This window comes from Lithobates pipiens, unplaced genomic scaffold (assembly GCF_037356315.1).
Source record: "Lithobates pipiens isolate NorthernLeopardFrog02 unplaced genomic scaffold, aLitPip1_a1.2 Scaffold_19, whole genome shotgun sequence".
Classification (NCBI taxonomy): Eukaryota; Metazoa; Chordata; class Amphibia; order Anura; family Ranidae; genus Lithobates; species Lithobates pipiens.
The window spans coordinates 439549548-439564865 of record NW_027507764.1 but is presented as its reverse complement, the minus strand read 5'-3'; the positions used below and the strand labels follow the sequence as shown (position 1 = coordinate 439564865).

Genomic DNA, 15318 nt, shown 5'->3' with positions numbered 1-15318 from the left:
TATTACACTTTTATTGTTTCACTTTAATAATTATTAAAATCACTGCTCCTGAAAAAACGGCCGTTTTTAAAACTTTTTTTTCCATTGATCCATGTCCCCTGGGGCAGGACCCAGGTCCCCAAACACTTTTTAGGACAGTAACTTGCATATTAGCCTTTGAAATTAGAACTTTAGATTTTGAACGTTCGAGTCCCATAGACTTTAATAGGGTTCTAAAGTTCACACGAAGTTTAGGTCTGTTCGCGGGTTCTGGTGCGAACCGAACAGGGGGGTGTTCGGCTCATCCTTACTCTACAATGAAATCGACTGGTCTCAATAACGGAACAAGACCACACCAACAGGCTGGAGCCTCTGATCTGCTGCGCAAAACCAGCATAGGATTCGGAATATTGAGACAGATACCAGAATCTCCAAACTTATTTGTATTTTCAGTTGCTATAGCCACTGTTTCCTCCATGAGGCTAATGGTTTCAACCATACGCAACTATTCTTTGATCATTGTTTATGGGTGATGTATATGGGCAGGATGCTACGTAAGGCCTTATTTCAATTTCTGAACATTCTACATAATGGGGGTTATTTACTAAAGGAAAATCCACTTTGCACTGCAAGTGCACTTGGAAGTAAAGTCGCTGTAGATCCGAGGGGGACATGCAAGGAAGATAAAAAACAGCATTTTAGCTTGCACATGATTAGATGATAAAATCAGCAGAGCTTCCACTAATTTCAGATCTACTCCTTAGATTTAGAGCAACTGCACTTCCAAGTGCACTTTCAGTGCAAAGTGGATTTGTCTTTCATAAATAACCCCAAATGTCTAACCAGGACAGCAATGAATTAAAGAAGATAAATGGCAATGATTAATGCCATCAATATTAGGATTCAAAAGAAAATCCACAAGGCTTAAAACCCTCTTTACCCTTTTCTATTCTATTTTAATCCTCTTCCTCATCCCCCATATGTGGTTACCCCATACTGATTGCCACTTCATCTTTAAATTCTTTGCTACCTGCAACCTTAGTAGACATCAAGTGCGAGTCTACATCAGTCTCTTATAACCTGTAACAGCATCTGTAACATGGTATCACCTTTTGCCAGCTGTGAAAGTAAATTTGATGGTACAAACACTATTGCTGGCCATACACAAAAATAGTATATAATATAATAATAATAATACAAAAAGCAGCTCCATTGCAACGTTGTAAATTTTCCATCAGCTTTTAAAATAATCATATGTCCATATTATTTGGCCACCAACAGTTTTAATAATTTACGGTACCAGACAAACAAATTATAGTGAAATTAAATCAAAACCATCACAGTGCCAGTCAAATGCATTTTTATAGGTTTCAACCCCAATTTCAATTGCTTGTAAACCTCAAACAATTATGCATATTAATGCATTGTTTTAGCCTAAAATCTAATTATGTAGCTTAACAGAATCTGATCAAACAAGAAATCATGTCTTCTTTCATACATCATTATTGCTTGGGTCACATGAACTATCCTGCAGGGTAACAAGCTTATAAGGCAGAAAATTGAACAAGATGTTCTAATTAATAAAATGTCAGTCAGGCGTGAACTTGTCTATTACGATAATAATTTTGTTACAACCACAGTACGCTTTTCACAATAACTTATACTAGCCAGAATAGCCGAATTTTGAATTGCTAGGTATGGTGTTTAAACACTTGTTTTGTGCAATGCTGTGTAGTATCCTATGAAATAAATTCAGACATCAGCTTTCATTAGGCTAACTTTAAAGTTGACAACTGATAAATCATTTGTTTGTATTGGTTACTGTACATCAGTACCAGAGGTGGACTGACAACTCATGGGGCCCCCAGTCAATAGAAGATCATGGGGCCCCCTGTGTCCCCGCCCACAGTCAAGCCACACCTGCACAAGGGGACACTGGGGGAGCGCACAGGGTGACACTGGGGGGGAGCACACAGGGGGGCACTGGGGGAGGGAGAAGACACAGGGGGACACTGGGGGAGGGAGAACACAATGGAGGACACTGGGGGAGGGAGAACACAATGGGGGACACTGTAGGGGGGGAAACACACATGGGGACACTGTAGGGGGGAAGCACACAGGGGGACACTGTAGGGGGGGAAACACACATGGGGACACTGTAGGGGGGAAGCACACAGGGGGGCACTGTAGGGGGAAGTAAACAGTGGACATTGGGGGGAAGCACACATGGGGACACTGGGGGGAAAGCACACAGGGGGACACTGTGGGGGGAGCACACAGGGGGTCACTTGGGGATAGAGAGCACACAGGGAAACACTGGGGGAGCACACAGGGGGACACTGGGGGCGGAGCACACAGGGGGACACTGGGGGCGGAGCACACATGGGGACACTGGGGGCGGAGCACACAGGGGGACACTGGGGGCGGAGCACACAGGGGGACACTGGGGGGAGCACACAGTGGGACACTGGGGGGGAGCACACAGGAGGACACTGGGGGGAAGCACACAGGGGGACACTGGGGGGAAGCACACACGGGGACACTGGGGGGAAGCACACAGGGGGACACTGGGGGGAAGCACACAGGGGGACACTGGGGGGAAGCACACAGGGGGACACTGGGGGGAAGCACACAGGGGAACATTGGGAGGGAAGCACACAGGGGGACACTGTGGAGGGGAGAGCACACAGGGGGACACTGTGGGGGGGAGAGCACACAGGGGGACACTGTGGGGGAGGGAGAGCACACAGGGGGACACTGTGGGGGAGGGAGAGCACACAAGGGGACACTGGGAGGGAAGCACACTGGGATGAAAGCACACAGGGGAACACTGGGGAAGCACACGGGTGGCACTGGGGGGAAGCACACAAGGGGGCCACTGGGGGGAAGCACACAGGGGACACTGTGGAGAGGAGCACAGGGGGACACTGGGGGGAGAGAACACATGGGGACACTGTGGGGGGGAGAGCACACAGGGGGACACTGGGAGAGACCCACACAGGGGGATACTGGGGGGGAAGCACACAGGGGAACACTGGGGGGAGCACACAGGGGGACACTGGGGGGGAAGCACACAGGGGAACACTGGGGGGAGCACACAGGGGGACACTGGGGGGAGCGCACATGGGGGACATTGTGGGGGGAGAGCACACAGGGGGACACTGTGGGAGGAAGCACACAGGGAGACACTGTGGGGGGCACACAGGGGAGATTGGGAGAGAGCACACAGGGGGACACTCTGAGGGGGGAGAGAGCACACAGGGGGACACTGGGGGGAAGCACACAGGGGGACACGGGGGAAGCACACAGGGGGACACTGGGGGGAAGCACACAGGGGGACACTGTGAGGGGGACAGCACACCGGGGAACATGGGGGAAGCACACAGGGGGACACTGTGGGGGGAAGCACACAGGGGAACATGGGGGAAGCACACAGGGGGGCACTGGGGGGAAGCACACAGGGGGACACTGTGGGGGGGACAAACAGGGGAACACTGTGGGGGGAACACACGGGGGAACACTGTGGGGGGAACGCACACAGGGGGATACTGGGGGGAAGCACACAGGGGAACACTGGGGGGAGCACACAGGGGGACACTGGGGGGGAAGCACACAGGGGAACACTGGGGGGAGCACACAGGGGGACACTGGGGGGAGCGCACATGGGGGAACATTGTGGGGGGAGAGCACACAGGGGGACACTGTGGGAGGAAGCACACAGGGAGACACTGTGGGGGCACACAGGGGAGATTGGGGGAAGAGCACACAGGGGGACACTCTGGGGGGGAGAGAGCACACAGGGGGACACTGGGGGGAAGCACACAGGGGGACACTGTGGGTGGGACAAACAGGGGAACACTGTGAGGGGGACAGCACACAGGGGAACATGGGGGAAGCACACAGGGGGACACTGTGGGGGGAAGCACACAGGGGAACATGGGGGAAGCACACAGGGGGACACTGGGGGGAAGCACACAGGGGGACACTGTGGGGGGGACAAACAGGGGAACACTGTGAGGGGGAACACACAGGGGAACACTGTGGGGGGAACACACAGGGGGCACTGTAGGGGAACACACAGGGGGACCACTGTAGGTGAGGGAGAGCACACAGGGGGACACTATGGGGGAGCACACAGGGGGACACTGTGGGGGGGCACACAGGGGGACACTGTGGGGGAGCACACAGGGGGACACTGTGGGGGGGCACACAGGGGGACACTGTGGGGGGCACACAGGGGGCCACTGTGGGGGGAGCACACATAGGGTACACTGTGCGGGGAGAGTATACAGGAGGAAACTGTGGGGGGAGCACACAGGGGGACACTGTAGTTGGACGCACACAGGGGGACACTGTAGGGGGGGAGCACACAGGGGGACACTAGTGGGGAGAGCACACAGGAGGACACTGTGGGGGGAGAGCACACAGGGGGACATTGTGGAGGGGAGCACACAGGGAGACACTGGGGGGAGAGCACACAGGGGACACTGTGCAGGGAAGCACACAGGGGGACTTTGTAGGGGGAGAGCACACAGGGGAACCACTGTAGGTGAGGGAGAGCACACAGGGGGACACTATGGGGGAGCACACAGGGGGACACTGTGGGGGGGCACACAGGGGGACACTCTGGGGGAGCACACAGGGGGACACTGTGGGGGGGCACACAGGGGGACACTGTGGGGGGCACACAGGGGGCCACTGTGGGGGGAGCACACATAGGGTACACTGTGCGGGGAGAGTATACAGGAGGAAACTGTGGGGGGAGCACACAGGGGGACACTGTAGTTGGACGCACACAGGGGGACACTGTAGGGGGGAAGCACACAGGGGGACACTGGGGGGGAAGCACACAGGGGGACACTGGGGGGGAAGCACACAGGGGGACACTGGGGGGGAAGCACACAGGGGGACACTGGGGGGAAGCACACAGGGGGACACTGGGGGGGAAGCACACAGGGGGACACTGGGGGGGGAAGCACACAGGGATACACTGGGGGGAGGGAGAGCCCACAGGGGGACACTGTGGGGGAGGGAGAGCACACAGGGAGACACTGTGTGGGAAAGCACACAGGGGAACACTGAGGAGGAGCACACAGGGGGACACTGTGGGGGTAGGGGGGCCAGGAGAGTATCATGGGCCTTCCTGTGGTCCTGTTGGGGCCTGGGCCCCATACAACTGTTCTACCCCCTCCTTCCGATGGTGACCCTGGAGTACTCTATACTCTTCACTCACTCGGTGCCTGTATTAATACTGCTAATGGCGCACTGCTCCCCACCAGCCCCTCCTCTCGTCTCACCCGTCCCAGGTGATGTCGTGTACAGTACAAGTACCTGCGGTGGACAGGAGGGAAGGAAGGGCCGGCGGGGAGCACTGTGGGGGGGGGGAGCACACAGGAGGACACTGTGGTGGGAGAGCGCACAGGGGGACACTGGGGGGAAGATCACAGGGGAACACTGGGGGGAAGCACACAGGGGGACACTGGGGGGAAGCACACAGGGGGACACTGGGGGGAAGCACACAGGGGGACACTGGGGAGAAGCACACAGGGGGACACTGTGGGGGAGGGAGAGCACAGAGGGAGACAATGTGTAGAAAAGCATGCAGGGGAACACTGGGGAGAGCACATAGGGGGACACTGTGGTGGTAGGGGGGCCAGGCGAGTATCATGGGCCTTCCTGCTGTCCTGTTGGGGCCCGGGCCCCATACATCTATACTGCCCCCTCCCTCCGATGGTGACCCTGGTGTCTCTATACTCCAGTAAAAAAATCTTCACTCACCTAGTGCCTGTAATAATACCACTAACGGTGCGCTGCTCCCCGATGGCCCCTCCTCTCTTCTCATCCGTCCCAGGTGATGTCGCGTACAGTACGGAGGGTCCGGGGAGCACTGGGGGGAAGCACACAGGGGAACACTGGGGGGGAAGCATACAGGGGGACACTGGGGGGAAGCATACAGGGGGACACTGGGGGGGAAGCACACAGGGGGACACTGGGGGTTGAAGCACACAGGGGGACACTGTGGGGGGAGTACACAGGGTGACACTGGGGGGAAGCACACAGGGGGAAACTGTGGGGTGGAAGCACACAGGGGGACACTGTGGGGGGAAGCACACAGGGGAACACTGAGGGAACACACTGTAGGGGGAAGCACACAGGGGGATAATGTGGGGTGGCACACAGGGGGATAATGTGGGGTGGCACACAGGGGGACACTGTGGGGGAGGGAGAGCACACAGGGGGACACTGTGGGGGGGAGAGCACACAGGGGGACACTGTGGGGATAGGGGGACCAGGAGAGTATCATGGGCCTTCCTGCGGTCCTGTTGGGGCCCGGACCCCATATATCTGTACTGCCCCTTCCCTCCGATGGCGACCCTGGTGTATACTCCAGTAAAAAAAGCTTCACTCACCTAGTGTCTGTAATAATACCGCTAACGGCGCGCTGCTCCCCACCGGCCCCTCCTCTCTTCTCATCTGTCTCAGGTGATGTCGCGTACAGTACAAGCACCTGTGGCGCTAGCAGTATTATTGGTATTATTACAGATACTTCAAGTGGGCTCTCATGGGGCCACGCCCTAATGGCTCCGGGCTCTCGGGCAGTGCATACTAGCCAAAAATATTTTTTTTCTGATTCTAATTTACATCAAGAAGGCTACTGGATGAGCATTCTAATGGCTTACATGACCATAAACTGTAAAACCCAAATCTAAAAGCTTTTTAATTTGTTTTAGATAGAATGGGAAGGGATTAAAATCTCTATTATGCTTCTATTAACACAATTGTCTCCATCTGGAATGATTCCCTCTACTTTTTGCCTTGGTGGCTCAAATTTAATTTCACCAAGGGGGATACAGGCAGCAAAAACCCGATGAAGGTTCTAACTCTTCTACAATTAAATAAAAGTGTTGTTGTTGATGTCTGCAATTTCACTGAGATTTTTCTTACTTCCTGCCCTCTATGACCCAAGAAAGAGAAGGAACACAAACCTAAGAGAGTTTCTAACTTTTTCCCTTTCTATTTAAAACTGAAATAAAAATGCTGGATGGTGTTGTACTTTAAGAAGTTACAGTAATTGTGTGGTACACAGGTCAAGGAACATCATTAGGAACATCAAGGTAGACAAAACATTAAAGAGGTACTAAAGGCAAAACCAAAAATAACATATATTAGGCAGCCTGTCACTAGCATTAAAGCGGCAGTAAAGTCCACATTGTGATTTTCACCTAAAGGTAAGCTTATAATAAAGCTTACCTTAGGCTAAAATTAATATCTCGTAAATGTGCACCATTTGGGAGATATTTGCTCTTTTGGCAGCCGGTGACGTCACCGGCGAATGTGCTCTGAAGGATCGGCCTACCAGTGGCATTCCTTCAAAGCACTGTGTTGTGGCTGTGACATCATCGTGGCTCCACCATTCAAGCTGCCAGAGCCTGCAAACCCAGAAGGAAGAATGGGTGAAGATGGAAGCCCTGTCAGCGATGAAAAAGCGCCACTGGAGGGCTTCTTTTCAAGGTAAGTCTTTCATAATGGGCTAGTGTGCAATGCATACTAGCACGTTATGCTCTTAACTTGCCACACAAAGGCAAAGCACCTTCCCTCCCCTCCACTGCCAAATTTGACACTTTTTTGGGGGGGAGCAGATGCCCCCAGGCACCCGCTTCCACTTCCGGGTAAGATCGCTGCCCAATGATCGGAATGAGAGTCGCTGAGAGGACCCGAGGGCCGCCGAGAGGACCCGAGAGCCGCAGAGATACACAGGACTCTGTATGCCAGTGGCACCATTTTTTAACTTCAAGACTGCAATGACAAGGCTGCAAATGACAAGGCTGCAAATGACACCGGGGCAAGGCTGCAAATGACAAGCCTAAATTGACAAGGCTGCAATGACACTGGACAAGGCTGCAGATGGATGGGCAAGGCTGCAGATGGACACTGATAAGGCTGCATTGATGGGCATTTAAATGTAAGTTTTTTCCTTAAACTTACCTCCTAAAAGTTTTTTCCCTTAAAATTCCCTCCTAAACTTGGGATGCGTGTTATACATGGCGCGTGTTATACGCCAATAAATACGGTAATGTATAGATGGTAGGGCCCAAAGATGACTCAAGCCCAGAGGCCTCCACCATGCTAAGTCCTGCCCTGAATGCAGTACATGCACTGAGAAGTGAAAAAAGGTAATGCTTAACTTTAAGTACATTTTCATTTTACATACATGCTCTGGTCCCATTGTGTACTGAAAAGTGGGGTATGTCTGTGTATTACATTTTGGTTTTTGGATTTAAATACGCTTTAACCACTTCCGGACCGCCCACCACACATATACTGCGGCAGGGCAGCCCGGCTGCTCGAACTAACGTACCTGTATGACGGTCCGTGCATAAAATACAGTGGATGCATGCGCACCTGCTGTGCACTGCAGGAGCGCACCTGCAGAGGCAGAATGGGGCACTGCCTATGTAAACAAGATGGATCATCATTCTGAGAGGGGACAACAGTGAGATCCGCTGTTCCTAGTGATCAGGAACAGTGATCTCTGTGTTGTCCCAGTAAGCCCATCCCCCACACAGTTAGAACAAACCCAGGGAACACAGTTAACCCCTTGATCGACCCCTAGTGTTAACCCCTTACCTTCCAGTGCCATTTATACATTGATCAGTGCATTTTTTAGCAATGACGCAGTCTCACTAAAAATCGCAGATCACTGCCATTACCAGTAAAAAAAAAGTCCATAAATCTATCCCATAGTTTGTAGATGCTATAACTTTTGCACAAACCAATCAATATACGCTTATTGCGATTTTTTACTAAAAATATGTAGAAGAATACATATCGGCCTAAACTGATGAATAAATTTGTTCTTTTATATATTTTTTTGGATATGTATTATAATAGAAAGTAAAAAATATTGTTGTTTTTTTTTTCAAAATTGGGAGTCTTTTTTTGTTTATAGCGCAAAAAATAAAAACTGCAGAGGTGATAAAATATCACCAACAGAAAGCTCTATTAGTGGGAAAAAAAGGACATTAATTTTGTTTGGGTACAACATAACACGACCGTGAAATTGTTAGTTAAAGTGACGCAGTGCCGTATCGCAAAAGATGGCCTGGTCATTAAGGAGGTAAATCCTTCCGAGGCTGAAGTGGTTAAAGTAAACTTGAAAATGTTTTTTTTTTTCATCTTTATCTTCAGCTCCAACCTAGAGCTCTGACCCACTCTACATCATGCCAATAACCAATGAAAGCCACCATTCGCCAGCAACATTGTTTTCACTATATCGTGACATAGCAAGGGGTGTAGGACGTGTTGTAGTCACCCTATGTGCTTTGTACATGGGAGAAAAGTGCTCCCCATGTACACAGTAAAGCATTTGCCCAGTGATGAACATACACCAAGGTACTTTGTGGCACCTGCTCCAATGTTGTTTTGTTTCTTATAGCACTTGGAGGAATAAGACAAGTTCCTTTTCATAATGACATGCAGTCACTTATTTTAATGTTACTTCAAAATCATCCAGATGTCCTCCCATTTACCTCCCAGAGCCATATTTAAAGCCCCTGTAAAATATAAATCACTTTGCTCTCTTTTATTGGAATGACAGATTGATTTACACACCACGTTTGTTAAGAGAACAGTCACTGTAGGAATTCATCATCATTTTTGTTGTGGCAGGCAGGATTATTTGCAAAAAAAATACATCCATAGAATATATAATGGCAGCAGCTGCAAATAGTTAGACAAGAAGCAGAAAACAACTTGAAGAGCTTCTTTAAACTAACATTTTAATTCAGACGGTGTTTACCATTTCCTGGTATGTGGTAACTGCACATAAGTGGCTCTATACTATTTCTACATCATGTTTACTTTAATTATAGCAATGCCATGTAAGTATATATATACAGTCTATGAGAAATGTCACTAGGAATATGTTCATTTATAAGCAGTCTGGCTGAATTTGAACTTTAGATTGTACTGTCTTTTAGCTTTATATCAGGCTGGTGTCAAAAAATATTGTAAGTAGTAAAGCAAAAAATAAATATCATTACACTAAAACACAGCAACCATTAGCAACAGAGTAAACAGTAACACATTTGTCAACAGCAAGTATTTCAGCTATGTATTAAGATGCTAAATCGTCAAAACTGTATATGCAATGAAACACTTAAAAGTAAAATGCATTACTTTAGTATTTCTGAAAAATACCAAACAAAATGTTTCTACAGTGACTAAAGCAAAATCACTTTGCACCCAACTCGTTAAAAAGCAGTTCAGTGAAACAAGAGAGAGCAATGGGTTCAATACTAGTGCTAATGAGCAGACAGTACAATTGTACTAACTACAATACTCCGCTGAGTTTACCTTTAATCGATTCTCTTAAAAAAAATAGTTAAAAAAATATGCTATGCTCACTTCCCTTGCTGCCTGCACCACCGATTACTGCTTTGTTTCAGGGAAAAGATCCCTTAAAAACTGTACTTAATCTGACACTTCCAGGAGTGTTAATCTGCTGGTCCCCATAACATGCTGTGGATCCTCCTTTCGGCCCCCTTTTCATTGCAGCCCCTTTTTCATTGCAGTGAGATGGGAGCTGTCAGGGGGAACTGTTTACAGTGGTCCTGTTAACACAGGTTAACAAATGTGTTCTTAACTCAAAGATCTCCATTATATTTTGGTTTAGGCAAGTAGAACCTGTTGGAAAATTGGTAGGTAAGTATAGTGCAATAAGAATGCCCTTAAAGTAGAAGTGAACGGGCTTCACCAATGTAAAACCAGGTTTATTATAAAAAAATAGAGGATTCACAACAAATAGTTTTGGCCGTCTACCTCCCTCTCCAATGCATTTTATCCCACAAAGGGCTTAATCACGAAGACCGGGGAGCCTTTAAACTTTGACATAAGGATATTCTTGTAAGCCTGTACTTTTTAGTTCACAAACATATTTCACTGATCATATCTACAATACTGTATCAGCTACAGTATTCAGTACTTCCATATTACCTTGTAATGGTCCCTAGGAAAACCTCATTCTGGCCAGGTGTTGTGCTGTGGACCACGGGGAAGGCATTGTGGCTTGTGTTAATCAGAAGATCAACCAATGAAGAAACACATTCCCGTAGTTGGACAACTGTGCAAGACTTCATAACATCTTGAGCAGTGAAGAGCTCCAGGTTTACCCTGTCAAATACAAAGCAGGAAGACACATCAGTAAACAGGAAAAAATCTAAGTAACATTAAAATGTGCATACAGAAATCAAATAATTATATGTTACTTATCAGACTTTAATATACAGTGTTATTTATTTATGTAGCCAGGTGCTGGGCTACAGTGATATGCTGAAGGAGGCATTGCCTTTTATTCTTCTCTCCCCCTACAGAGATAGGGATGTTATGCTGCACCATTCTCCTCTGGCCAGCAGGGGGAGTGCTAAAGCCAACAAGCCCATAGACTTCTATGCAGAGCGCTAAGAATCCTGGGAGTTGTAGTTTGGAATGGCAGCCATATGATAGGGCAAATAGACTCCTTATACTACAGATCCTAATATGGTACTGTGCAGTAGGAGGAGTGGAGAGATTATTTTTAGTAAGATGCCCAAGAAAGTTCTTCCTCTTGGTACCAATGAAGCTAGGGAGAGAGCACCCCCATCTTGATATTCACCTGCCAGCAGGAGACCATACCAGTGGAGATCCGAACCTGAAACGGGGAGTGGGGACACTGGAAGAAGCACAGCACCACCCACATCACAGCACCTGCACCGCTGTGGCAGGGAGACTGGAGCATCCACTCACCCTCTGCTTCCCACTTCTGATGACCGGAGGCTTTTGGGGAGAGACCACGAACACCCCCTTCTACAGCAAGAGGTCACTGCCATATCCTGAGGATTGGTGAGGGGGCACTTCGCCATTGGTGATACTGCTAGCAGGGAATGAACCACTGAGAGCAGTACACCAAGTGTACCCAATCCATACTGCACACATACTGCACTCTATACAACACTTATTCCAAACCTAGACTGCACCTATATCAACACTATACTGCATTATACCAAACCTTTGCTGCATCTGAACCACATCTACCTTGCACCTGTGCCAAGACTAACTCATACTTATACTGTACCTCTACTGCATGCAGGTTAACTGGGATTGACATTAACCCATTCACGACCGTGCTATTGCCGAATTATGGGTACAGCACTTTGCCAGAAGGCCATCATATGATGTCCTACTGTGCTTGCACTGCCTGTGCACTCCCTGCGGCACACATCAGCAGTGATCTGTGATAGCTGTGTCCTTTGGATGCAGCTGATCACTGATCAGGGAAAAGAGACAATTACAGCAGCTCATTACCACATGATCAGCTGTGTCCAAACAGGATTTGCCGGCACATCCACACAGGGGACATCTACACTGATAATCAGGGCACTGATCATCAGTATCCTGATTATCAGTACAGCCCCAACAGTACCCACCAGTGCTGCCAATCAGTGCCCATCAGTGCTGTCACCGAGTGCCCTCAGTGCCCACCAGTGCTGCCAATATGTGCCCACCAGTGCTACCAATCAGTGCCCATCAGTGATGTCTGCCAGTGCCTATTAGTGCCATCTAGCAGTGATGCCTATCAGTGCTGCCTATCATTGCTCACTAGTGCATCCTACCAATGTCTATCAGTGCAGCCTCATCAGTGCACATCAGTGAAGAAGAAAAAAAAACGTATTTACAAAGATTTATGACAAAAACGTTTTTTTTCCTAAATTTTCTGTATTTTTTCATTTTGTTTGAAAAAAATAAAAACCCCAGTGGTGATTAAATACCACCAAAAGAAAGTTCTATCTGTCTTAAAAAAAATGGCAAACACTTTGTTTGGGTACAGTGATGCATGGCCGCGCAATTGTCATTCAAACTGCAACAGCTGAAACACACTGATAGCTGAAAATTGGCCTGGGCAGGAAGGGAGTGAAAGTGCCCAGTAGGCAAGTGGTTAAGTGCAAAGATGCTCTTAAAGGGCCTCAATGATAGGCGGCAGATGAGCATCTCAAACCACTGCCCCTCACATAATAATTATTCTGGAAGCCCCGTTTGTTCTCCTTATAAAAGAAGATACTAATGCGCACAACCCATACCTACTATCCCTGATCCAACTTTAACGCTCAGAAAAATGTAATTAATTTAATTAATTAAGGGAAGCTGCCAACATATAAATTGATCTCTACACTAACAAAAGAATTGTGATAAAAATATTATGTGGCGCTACCTAACTAGAAAAAGAAATTTTTCTACTTAGGTAGCACCACATAATATTTTTATCACCCGTTTGTTCTCCTGCCCATCCCCCCCCCCTGCTACCATTCTCCTTTTCTTTTGGGCAATTCATACCCAGTCAATCTAGGACTAGCATTGGCAACATAAATGCACTCCAGCAGTATAGTTCCAGCACTCAGCAGATTAAACTTTACTACTGCTCACTGATGCACTTGAGGTGCCCTTGCTACTGTTTCTGCTGATTAGGATGCCGAATTTTATCTTATACTTAGTCACCACTGTTAATCACTTTGTATGGTAAATTGTGTTTTTCCATTGTTAATCCATTTTATGTTTACCTAGTTATCAACCATATTGGGTGACAAAATATTAGGTTTGTCCTTACTACCTGGTTTAGTGCCTATTTTCTTTGATATAGAGCTGCTACTGGGTACTAAGTATTACTTTCAGTGATTTCTGTGATTTGCATCATCCTTCCGAGCCGCAAAAATTTGCATTTTGCTCTTCGCTGACCAGATGAGCTTAGCAGCAGCAATGGGAGAGAGCACTGTAGCGGCTGAGGTCACCTGAGGTGAGAAGACATAGTGATGTCCATGTGGAGACCTCAGAAGGACAGCACTTGGATTAGTTTAGCATTGTGGATTGGAGTTTGTGGACTGCATAGGTTGTTTGTTTTTTAAAGGTGAACTAATCCTTTTATAGTTACAATGGATCTAAACTCACCTTGGGTGCACCAAATGCCTTTACAAATCCAGATTTTACTGCATAAAAGTAGCAGTGATCTCATAATTGTGTTGTATACAGAGCTGTGGGAGGAGCCCAGCATGCCCACCCACTACAGGATGCATGCAAAAAACTGCATGAGGGGACCAGTCCCCCTGCACAACGAGAGAGAGCAGCACTGAATGATCCTGATTATAGCTAACTCCTGCACAGAATTAAAGCTTCACTCTGGATTACTGCAGACATCTGGAAAAAACTACACAAAGCACCAAGATTCAAATAAGAATACGCCGCCTCTTGTATTTATTTGTTTATCATGAAGTTCAGCTTTAACCTCCCTGGCGGTATGATTAGTTTTGATTTTAGGTGCTGAAAGCGGTACAATTATTTTGCATGGAAATTTGGCGTTTTATATTGTAGGCCTGTAATTCTTAGGAATAACTCTCTTAAATCTGTTCAAACAAGAGTCTAGTAGACATCACGGGTATGATAAAATGTATAATATAATAAATAATGATAATAAATAATAATAAAAATGATTCAATAATGTAATCAAATCCAAAAACACTCAAATTTGCTCATTTGCAGAATTGTCGCTGTCATTAGATTTAGTATTTGATGACGAATTTCCCCACAAATCACTATCGCTCAATTCTGCAAGTGATTCTAATTTATTATCACTGTTTTCTAGTTGGTCTAAAATCACTTTTGACATAAAGGGACACTTTTTGGTTGCTATGGACAATCTCCAAATTCCAGGCAGAAAAAAAACGCATTTATAATATACAAGTACATGCAGGTCACTAGACAGACCACTAGGGACAAAGGGGATGTGTATTTTATTTATACAGTACTGTAATCTTACAGTTTTTACTTTTTTGAATTTGGTGCCGATCTCCGCTCCCGTGCGTCCTAACGTGGCAGGGATCAGAGCTCTGCGGCATTCGGCACTGTGTGAATCGAGCGGAGGACAGCTCGCTCACACAGAGCGGAGGACATCGCTGGATCCAGGGGACAAGGTAACTAACTTCTCCGTGTCCTCCCTGTATCCAGCGATTCCATCCAGAGTCTGGCTCGGGGTTACCGCTCGTGGTACTGAAATTCCAGCCCAAGCCAGACTCGGGATCACCGCTAGGGAGGTTAAAGGATAACTTTACATTTAGTATTCTGAGGGACCAGTTTATCCATAGTAAATAATGGGGCCACGGCACGCATGTGTGTATGTAAGGATGGTTATTGAGATTGTGCCAGGGGAAAAGCGACGGTTCGGAGAGGATGGTAAGTATAATTTTAGGTGGACGGCACTCAGGTAGGTGGGGATTTATTAAAGGACAACTTAACTAAGGGTGAAGTTGTCTTTTA

The 15318-nt window shown here is 47.7% G+C and overlaps 1 protein-coding gene across 3 annotated transcripts in view; it reads right to left on the bottom strand.

Moving 5' to 3' along the window:
• The window catches only part of LOC143997184 (chloride channel protein C-like), a 253086-nt gene that overhangs the window by 82487 nt on the left and 155281 nt on the right, over positions 1 to 15318 (bottom strand). For all 3 annotated transcript variants that reach the window (XM_077492665.1, XM_077492666.1, XM_077492667.1), the window contains one exon: positions 10975 to 11151. In XM_077492665.1, coding sequence (XP_077348791.1) covers positions 10975 to 11151 — 177 coding nt within the window. The remainder of the gene's footprint in view (positions 1 to 10974; positions 11152 to 15318) is intronic.